This window comes from Octopus bimaculoides, chromosome 29 (assembly GCF_001194135.2).
Source record: "Octopus bimaculoides isolate UCB-OBI-ISO-001 chromosome 29, ASM119413v2, whole genome shotgun sequence".
Classification (NCBI taxonomy): Eukaryota; Metazoa; Mollusca; class Cephalopoda; order Octopoda; family Octopodidae; genus Octopus; species Octopus bimaculoides.
In genome coordinates, this window is record NC_069009.1 from 1,375,267 (window position 1) to 1,385,777 (window position 10,511).

Sequence of the window (10,511 nt, forward strand, 5' to 3'; positions counted from 1 at the left end):
TTTTGTCCTTTTTTAAAATTATTTACATGCTTGTTCAACCATTTCATATGATTTTTATTCATTAAAACTTATCAAAACAATTCACAACTCTTGTTGTAAAGTCTTGCTTTCATTTTGTTTATCAAAATTTTGTCATCATAATGTTTTTGCTTTCATTTTGTGATGAGCAACTATCACACAGAAAATACCAGCTTCCAAATCTTTTTTTTTTTTTTCTGATTCGGCAAAAATGGAATAAACGAATTACAAATTCAGATTCAGTGTGAAAAATTACATCAATATACCAAATTTGAAAATTTTCACTTCATTTCAAAATTTCAAAATCTGTGACAGCAACAGAAAAGATTCTAAATGTGTCAGATTAAATAGACAGAACATGAACAATTTTGAAGGAATGGATTTTATTTAAAATATCAATATTATATCAACAATACGGATATAGTTGTATATATATGAAACGTTAGATTATATTAAGTATTAGGAGAGAGTTCTAACATAATGTCATATTTTTCTCCATGTTTTTTTTTTTTGATTGTGGCCATGCTGGAGCACCACCTTTAGTCGAACAAATCGACCCCGGGACTTATTCTTTGTAAGCCTAGTACTTATTCTATTGGGCTCTTTTGCTGAACTGCTATGTTATGGGGACGTAACCACAGCAACATCGGTTGTCAAGCGACGTTGGGGGGTGGGGGGAACACAGATACACAAACATTTATATATATACGACGGGCTTGTTTCAGTTTCTTATTTCTTTACTGCCCACAAGGGGCTACACACAGAGGGGACAAACAAGGACAAAGGGATTAAGTTGATTACATTGACCCCAGTGCGTAACTGGTACTTATTTAAACGACCGCGATAGGATGAAAGGCAAAGTCGACCTCGGTGGAATTTGAACTCAGAACGTAGCATTCTGTGTCATACTAAATCTCCCTGAGAACTGCATTAACCCTTTAGCGTTCAGATTAATTTGTCAAAAGTAATCCTTATTTATTCACATTTAAAAAAATTTATCTGATATTATTTTGCAGCTTCAAGATTTCTAAGATGTAATTGCTTATTTTTAGAATGACATTGCAAGGTAGGTGTGAGAGGCTGGTTCTGGCCAGTTTGAGCATAAAATGTGTAGAATATTTGGGCCGGATATAGCCGGTTTAAACACTAAAGGGTGAACCCATATGTGCTCATATAAAAAAAATGCATTCTTAAAATTTCACTGTATTTAGATTAAATGTTATGGTAAGCTTTCACAATCTGGAAGAGAAGGACATTATGCAACTGTTAGCTACAGGTGTCGACTACTGATGGAACATTTTGTGTGCTCAGTCAGATACTTCCTGGCAAATTCATGTCTAAACAAGTTGGAGTAGGTTTTACGCAACCAGGGGTATATATGGGTGCATATGTCTGTGGAGTGCTCAGCCACTTGCATGTTAATTTCACAAGTAGGTTGTTCTGTTGTTTGGATCAGGGGTTTTCAAACTTTTTGACTTGTCAATTAAAAGATTTCGATTAAAAAAACATATATAAAAAGTATTTGCTGTCCACGGACCCCCTGTCTTGTCCTTGCGGACCACAGTTTGAAAACCCCTGGTTTGGATCAACTGGAACTCTTGTCGTCATAACCAACAGAGAACCACTTATTCTTCTGTATGGATAAACACATGTGTAGCTAATAGTCTTTTCCGAGAAAATGATTTACCACAGATATCGCAGTGATAAGGCTTTTCACCTGTATGAATACGAACATGTTCAGTTAAATTACCTTTCTGAGTGAATGCCTTTCCACAGATATCACAGTGATGTGGCCTCTCACCTGTATGAATATATTTGTGTTTGGTTAAATGGTAATTGACAGGAAACGATTTGCCACAGACATCACAATGATATGGTTTCTCTTCTCTATGAATGTGTTTGTGTTTTGTCAAGTTCCGTTTTAGAGAGAATGCCTTACCACAGATATCACAATGGTGTGGCTTCGTTCCTGTGTGAATCTGTTTGTGTTCTGTTAACTTACACTTTTGAGAGAATGATTTACCACAGATATCACAGTGATACGGTTTCTCACCTGTATGAATGTGTTTATGCTCAGTTAAATTACCTTTCTGAGAGAATGACTTACTACAGATATCACACTGATACGGTTTCTCTCCAGTGTGGACACGTTTGTGTTCAGTTAAGTTACCTTTTAGAGAGAACGATTTACCACAGATATCACAGTGATATGGTTTCTCTCCCGTATGAATGCGTATGTGTTCAGTTAAGTTGCTACTTCCAGAGAATGATTTGCCACAGACATCGCAGGCATACGTTTTATCTCCTGCATGAAGGTGTTTATGTTTGGTTAAGGTACTGCTGGTAGAAAACGGCTTACCACAGATATCACAGTGATATGGCTTCTCGCCTGTATGCATGTGCTTGTGTTCGCTTAAGTGGTGGCTTCGAGAGAAGGATTTTCCACAGATATCACAGTGATATGGCTTCTCTCCAGTATGATTACGTTGATGTACAGTTAAGTCATGCTTTCGAGCAAAAGATTTACTACAGGTGTCACAGGGATATGGTTTCTCGCTTGTATGAGTGTGTTTGTGTTCAGCCAAGGTACTTTTCACAGAGAATGATTTACCACAGATATCACAGACGTATGGCTTCTCTCCCGTGTGAACACGTATGTGAGTTGTTAAGTTTGTACTTCGACAAAATGACTTACCACAGATGTCACAGTGGTACGGCTTCTCTCCTGTGTGAATACGTTTGTGTTCAGTTACTTGATGGTTTCGAGAGAACGATTTACCACAGATGTCACAGTGATAAGGCTTCTCTCCAGTATGAACACGTTTGTGCTTAATTAAATGATCATTTAGAGAGAATGTTTTATCACATACATCACACTGATATGGCTTCTCTCCTGTATAAATATCTTTGTACTCAGTCACTGCACTTTCTTCAAGGAAGGATTTCTCGGAGATATCACAGTCATACGATATCTCTCCTGTATGAATAAGTTGGTGTGTAGTAAGTTCACATTTTTGAGAGAAGGTATTTTTACAGATATCACACTGGTATAATGCTATTTCTGTGTCTTTCGGCATCTCATTAGAAAAATCAATCCATTCGGTTTGTGTCTCACACTTAACTGTGCTCTCACACAATTCATTTTCCATAATTTTTCTCCTTTCACCACAATATACAAGTGTTTTCCTTCTAAATAGTTATATATATATATATACACACATATATTTAATATCTAACACATATTTCATCGGTTATCTTTCTATCAACTGTGATGTCAATCAATAACTGTAAATGCTGCAAATTACTTCATGATCTGAATTAAATTTCAATCCAAGATCACCTTGTACACATTCCAGTTCAGAAAAAAACCTATCACAGTAATTCTACCACAGATTTGATAAAACTCAGTAGACTACGCGTTCTGTATAAAATGTTCCTTTAGCCTTTAAAAGTTAATAAGTATTGGTGATATATCCAAAGTAAAAATCATAATTCTTTAGTGACGATGTCGTCTGATATTCTGAAATAATAGAAAAATGGTAAATGGTATAGAGGATACTTAAACAATTGAAAATTCAACAACAGAAATTTTATTATATTTCTATATCAAGTGTAAATATAAGCATTTACATGAACAGTTAAACTTCATAATTTGCTATTATAGTTATATTTTACACACTAATGCAAAGGTCAGGAAACTTTCCCAACCAATTACCCCCAAATGTATTTATTTACACCAACGTTATCCCCTTAATTTGAAAGAAAGAAAATCATAGTCTTTGAATTCAAAAGGTTTGTTCCGTGGCGAGTGTTGTAGACATGTGCTCAACGTGCCAAACTGTGGGACTGAATACAAATACATGTAGTTATAAAGCAATATGTCTGCATAGACGTTATTGCAATATATTTAAAAAGAGACGTTAAACCACGATCCATTAGAATATAAACATCTTTAGAAATTATGGTTTTAAGCACAGTAGATAATTCCCGACCCAATTACACAGAAAAGGCGTCAGTGGCTTCATCGTAATAAATACAACCCATGCTAGCATGGAAAGCGGACGTTAAACGTATCAAGCGTCGACAGTGAAGAAATAGCAGTCAAATCTCCGCGGTCTGTATCAAGAATATCCAAAGCAAATCAAATACTGAAAATACATTCTATGAGAATATAATGAAACACTTGGAAGTGTTTTATTATTCTATTATTACACGTTCATTAAAAGAAACGGTAACTTTACATTGGATTTTTAAACAATCAGAGATGATATTTTGAAGATCGATCTAGAATAAACTTGTAAATATGTTGTTGATTTCTCTGATTACTGTTTAATTGTTGATTTCAAACAACCTGCAGGACAATAGACTATCGATCTCTGCTTAGCAACAAAAATAAACTTTCACCATTGTCTCTTGTTGATTCTTTTTTTAATTTTAATTACCCAAGTTCACCGAATTTTGCTAAAAATAAAATCTGTATTATATCTTACCTGTTATGATATATAAATCAGTGTTTAATGTGAAATATGTTTAATTAAGCCATAGAACGATTTCACAGGAAATACAAAAACCTTGAAGAATGAGATTACAAAAATAGACACGGATAAACGAACCGCACTGGGTTTCCGAAAGCTATCATCTCGTATACACACACACACACATATAATCGGCCAGTTGTTCATAAGTAATTATGTGTGTGTGTATCTTTCTATGTAAAATATATATTTAATTATGTGAATGTGTGTGTGAGTGTATTTATACATATAAAAATGTATATATATATATATAATAAAATTACGGATAAAACCACTTTAATGATTTTATCAAGTGCCCAGCGTGAAATAAAAACCTTGTAGGTAACATTTTATACTAATTTATAAATTAGTATATGTATACAGACTGTCCTCATTTAACGACCACTCGGAGTTATGACGAACTTTACGAGCGGTCGTTACATATTTTACAAAATATAAAAACTTAAGAACTTTGACTGTCGTATTGTGTGCTGTACGAGAACTGCCGTCGTGACGGCAGCGCACGCAGAGCACCCAGCCTCACCCTCCGACATCGTAAGTTGACAGTATCCATATCTTAACTTTAAGGTTTTCTTTGTGATAATCTTACTCTTACTTATTCATTTTTCAACAATTTGTGTTAGTGATTCTTGGCCCTGTACTGCATATACTTTATACAGTACGGTATTCTGTTTTTATATGTATGTACAGTACACTATACCTATAAAAAAAAAATACGTACCCTATGAAAATTCGTTTTAGCATTGTTGTTCTAGCCTTTTTTAAACAATCACATATGGTTTGTCCCAAAGAATCAACCTTTTAAATAAGAGTTTTGCTTCCACTAGCGAAAGCTATACGTATCTTTCAGAAAGCTCCATGCCAATTTGACTTTATGTAGCATCTGTTGTTACTTTATGCGCAGGCTATGTGGGAAGATAGAATAAAGGGGCTATTGTTAGCTTATAATGAAATCGATAATCACTTGGTGCACCAAAACACATTTCCTTTTCCAGATAATACAAGCATGCCACCTAAAAAGAGAGCATGCATTGGCAGAAAGTTTTCTGCCGTGGCAAGGCAGCAGTACTGGTAGGTTAAGGAAACTGAGGACCACAGGTCCTGTAGATCAGGGGTTTTCAAACTTTTTGACTTGCGGACCCCTTTATATTTCAGGCTTTACCTTAGGGACCCCCTTATAAACGCTTATGAAATTTCTACATAAATATTTGCTTAAAATAACATATATCTTTACATTTATTTATTTAACAGTATTTAACAAATAGGTTTATTGTCAATTAAAAGATTTCGATTAAAAAACATATATAAAATCAAATTGCCCATAAAAAGTATTTGCTGTCTTGTCCGCGGACCACAGTTTGAAAACCCCTGCTGTAGATTGTTGAAAAGAGCTGCTGCTGCATGAAACCTACTGAGTGCTATCCATTGGGCATGCAGTGTTGCATCCACTAAAGAAGCCCCAGAAGAGAGTCCAATCAACACTGCATCCGCTTCTGCCTCGAGGTTGGCAGATGATGACAACCATCGTATGATGAGACTTCAATCTAATGTCCACCGGAAGACTCTTGCTGACTATTGGAATCCATCGAATAGTCAAGGGGCATTAAAGGAGCGCAACTGTGATCCTGAAGCAATTATTATACCACCCAAGAGATTATGTCTGTAATATGTCCATTTTGCAAGGCCCTCAAGTGGGTTGGATAATCCAGTGGCCTATGCTGCTCAAATGGAAAGGTTCACTTACCTGACCTGCAAAACATACATCAGCCTTTGCTCTCTTTAATCCTTGGTCAACACCCTGATTCACTGCAATTTATACAGAAAATTTGTATTTATAACTCTGCCTTCCAGATGACAAGTTTTGGTCACAAACCCATTCATGAAGACTCCTGTATGCCAACGTTCAAAATTCAGGACCAAACCTATCATCAGATAGGCTCTATTCTTCCTGTCAAGAAGAATGGAGCCTTCAAATTTACTTCATGGAAGAAAGCACTGAGCAAACGGTTCCCCGAGCTCAGGTAGCACCTGGAACAAAGTAAAGAAAGTTTCCATCCACTAAATCCCTTCACAAGACTTTGGTCAGTCTGATGCTATAGTAGAAGACACTTGCCCAAGGTACTACACATCAGGATTGAACCTAAAACCATGTGGTTAGGACTGAACCCAGAACCATGCCTATGCTTAGATGTTCTACATAAAAAAATCAATGGAGAATAATTAAAGAGTAAAACAACTTTATTCCTCTTTCAAGTTATTAAAAATATTCACAAAATGTGATGAGGTCAGAATTCAAAAACCTCAGTCTTGCAGCTGAAATGACTAAAGATTGAAATAATGTTTTTAGACAGACAGGTTTGACTCTCAATACAAGATGGAGTTTTCACACAACTAGTGATATTTTACTGTATAGATGCTTATATGCCTTGTTAAGTGATTTCTTTGGGAGAATGATTTACCTCAGATAGATGAAGTATTGAAGGCTGATCTCAAAATCCTGATCCTTACAAAGGAGATGACAGACAACTGAGAAATGTGGTGTATTGCTGTACTGAAGACCTGCCTACCACAACAGAACTGAGATTCTGAAACCAAGGTGTCATATAAAAAGCACTGGTGATGGGGCCCATTATAAGCACCCACTCCACTCTGTGGGGTAGTGTGGCATTAGGAAAGATATCCAATTGTAGAAACCAATCCAAAACAGACTATGGAACTGGGGTGGCCCCTAGCCTTGATAGTTCCTGCGAAGCCATACAACCCATGCCAGCATGGAAAACGGGCGTTAAATGTTGATGATGAAGATTACGATGTCACAGTGATGTTTTCTCTCTTGTATGAATGAGCTTGTGTCTAGTGAAAGTACCATTCATAGCAAATGATTTACCACAGATATCACAGTGATATGGTTTCTCACCCGTATGAATACGTTTGTGAGTAGTTAAGTTACCTTTCTGAGCAAACGACTTACCACAGATATCACAGTGAAATGGTCTCTCACCTGTATGAATACGTTTGTGTGCAGTTAAGTAATCTTTTTGAGAGAATGATTTACCACAGATATCACAGTGATATGGTTCCTCACCTGTATGAATGTATTTGTGCTTAATTAAGTCACTGCTTCCACTGTATGACTTACCACAGATATCACAGTGATATGGCTTCTCTCCTGTGTGAGTGCGTTTGTGCTGAGTTAAGTTACAACTTATACTGAATGACTTTCCACAGATATCACAGTGATATGGCTTCTCCCCTGTATGAACACGTTTGTGTTTTGCCAAACAACTTCTTCCAGAGAATGATTTACCACAGATATCACAACGATAGGGTTTCTCTCCTGTATGAGTGTCCCTGTGCTGAATTAAATTACTATTCTGAGAAAATGATTTACCACAGATATCACACTGATATGGTTTCTCACCTGTATGAATACGTTTGTGAGTAGTTAAGTCACTACTTCCAGAGAATGATTTACCACAGATATCACAATGGTATGGCTCCTCTCCTGTATGAAGACGTTTATGATGAACTAAACTATTTGTTTGAGAGAATGTTTTACCACAAATGTTACAGTGATACGGTTTTTCTCCTGTATGAATGCGCTTGTGAGTAATCAATGTCCAATTAGCAGTGAACGATTTACCACAGATATCACAGTGATAGGGTTTCTCCCCTGTATGAATGCGTTTATGGGCAGTTAAGTTGTGACTCTCAGAGAATGATTTACCACAGACAGCACAGTGATATGGTGTTTCTCCTGTGTGAATGCGTCTATGAGTTTTTAAGGTACTGTTTACTGCAAATGACTTACCACAGATATCACAGTGATATGGTTTCTCACCGGTATGAAAGTATTTATGTTTGTTGAAGTTACCCTTTGTAGCGAATGACTTATCACATATGTCACAGCAGTATGGTTTCTCTCCTGTATGAATACGTTTGTGTTTAATTAAGAGGTTATTTTGAGAGAATGATTTACCACAGACATCACAGCGATATGGTTTCTCTCCAGTAGAAATGCATTTATGAGTAGTTAGGTTACAGCCTTGAGAAAAAGTCTTTTTGCAGATATCACAACAGTATAATTTCTCTCTTTCTTTCGTTATTTCTTCATGAAATAAGCCATCCTTTACATTTTTCACATAACTCATTGTTCTATAATGTTCTGATACCACCACAACAAATAAATACTTTTTATTTATATATATATATATATATATATATATATATATATATATATATACATATATATATTTCTAGTGATTTTGTCAGTATCTGAAGATTACAGATTTCTTTATAAATGTATCCATGTTTAATTAGAATGTGAAATACTCATGTAAATATTCCAGACAGTGAGGAAGAGAAATCTTGTTATTCATCTTAGTTCAGAACAAAGTATTTCATAGTTATTCATCACAGATATATTATATAAACATGTTTATATCAATTATTTATTACACCTTCCTTTCGTCTTTAAAAGATTATTAATATTCATGATGTATCTCAAGTAGAAATTCCTTCTTACCACAGACGTCTGATGTTCTGAAATGATATAAAACAGAAAATAGTTAAAAAGGAGAGATTCAATAATAGAAATGTTATAGTATGTTTTCATAAGGATAAACTGTGGATATAAATTTTTACCTAAAAAGTTACTTCTTATTTTGTCATTAAAACTATATTATGCGACTGTGAGTAATGTGGAACTTTCAAATCGTGAATGTTCCGAGACGCCTCACCGGAGCCAAGAAGCAATCTGCAAGCGGAATAACAAATATATACGTCAACAACGACCTCCCATACAAAACGAAAGGAACCAGAGAAGCAACATGCTACATTCACCTTAGTTTACAAAATAATCATCATTTTATGTGACTACTATAATTAATTAAACTAAACTAATTACGGTATACTTAATACACGTAAAAAAGCAAGACATCCAGAGACTTCAATTCAACTGAAATATATATCATATCTTACCTGGTATTTTACATAAATTACGGTGTAATGTAAAATATCTTCAAGTTACATTAAAGTGCGATTTCCCAAAATGAAATGTTAAAACATTAAAAAAAAACCGACACGGTAAACAACGAAACGAACTTAGAATCTGGTGGTTGTGTACATCCTATCATCAATCTTTTGTTGTTTACGGATGTAATGTTACCAATTTTTTTTCCTTTTTAATTTTGAAATATAATACAGATTTTAAAAATCATGCAGTGTGAAGATTATCTAGACGTAATTATATTATACTAATGATGCGAAACCAGAACTGGAATGAAGAAAACGAAAGATCGGTATCTGGTTAAAATATAGAAAGAAGATTATTTAGAATAGATTTTAAAAATAATTAAATAGAAATTACGTGAGTTAAGTTTATCCCAAAATTCTACTAAAACAACTGAGATATTAGATCAGTTGTAATATAATGATTCTCTATGGTGAAATTGAAAATTTCACCATCATCGTGTTTAATAGTACAGATCAATTTCGTGGGTCTCGAATTTCGCCAGATTATTATTTTTTTAAAAATTGTTGTTTTGAAATGCTGAGGATTATTTTCTAGAAATAGATCCCAAAGTCGCAAGCTAAAAGTTGTGATATCAAAGGCTTACATTGGCAGCATATCTCTGGGAGATCAGCACGTACAAGAAACGTTCATGTAGTCTCTGAGCTATACCGACCATGCAGCAAAAAGAATTTTAAGTTTCGGTGCGGATTATGTACCACCGCTCATTAAACCGGTACAAATAAGTGGTACTTTATTTGAACCACCCAGCTTGAAAGAGATACACAACCTCCCGATTCTTAGTTCGTTTCTCTGTTTACCGTGTCCAGTTTTTGAAATGTCTTAAAACTCAATTTTTTGTGGAATCACCTTTAATTGTAAATTAAAGACATTTCATATCAAACTCTGATTTTTAACACCAGGTAAGATATATATATATATATATA

General features: G+C 35.0%; 3 protein-coding genes across 6 annotated transcripts in view; 1 reads left to right on the forward strand and 2 right to left on the reverse strand.

The window, feature by feature from the left end:
- Positions 1-384: 384 nt before the first annotated feature.
- LOC106873433 (zinc finger protein 883) lies at positions 385-5,328 on the reverse strand. 2 transcript variants are annotated; one of them, XM_052977898.1, is made up of 2 exons: positions 5,275-5,328; positions 385-3,538 (listed from the first exon to the last, which is right to left on the reverse strand). In XM_052977898.1, the coding sequence occupies exon 2, from the start codon at positions 3,165-3,167 to the stop codon at positions 1,644-1,646; it is 1,524 nt and encodes a 507-aa protein (XP_052833858.1). In that variant the 5' UTR covers positions 3,168-3,538; positions 5,275-5,328; the 3' UTR covers positions 385-1,643. The 2 variants fall into 2 exon arrangements, with proteins under 2 accessions (XP_052833858.1, XP_014776274.1); XM_014920788.2 differs by lacking the exon at positions 5,275-5,328 and adding an exon at positions 4,509-4,595.
- The window catches only part of LOC106873435 (zinc finger protein OZF), a 24,925-nt gene continuing 19,048 nt past the window's right edge, over positions 4,635-10,511 (forward strand). The window contains exon 1 of the mRNA XM_052977909.1: positions 4,635-5,087. The gene's annotated coding sequence lies outside the window, so the exon portion shown is untranslated. The remainder of the gene's footprint in view (positions 5,088-10,511) is intronic.
- Positions 6,774-10,511, reverse strand: part of LOC106873440 (zinc finger protein 271-like) — a 7,834-nt gene continuing 4,096 nt past the window's right edge. The window contains exons 1-2 of one of the 3 annotated variants that reach the window (XM_052977904.1): positions 9,534-9,613; positions 6,774-9,095 (exon numbers count right to left, since the gene is read on the reverse strand). In XM_052977904.1, the coding sequence (XP_052833864.1) occupies positions 7,367-8,704 (1,338 nt within the window). In that variant the 5' untranslated portion in view covers positions 8,705-9,095; positions 9,534-9,613 and the 3' untranslated portion in view covers positions 6,774-7,366. Of the gene's footprint in view, positions 9,096-9,197; positions 9,462-9,533; positions 9,614-10,511 lie in introns of those variants that run through there. The other 2 variants (XM_052977905.1, XM_052977906.1) reach the window with 2 other exon arrangements.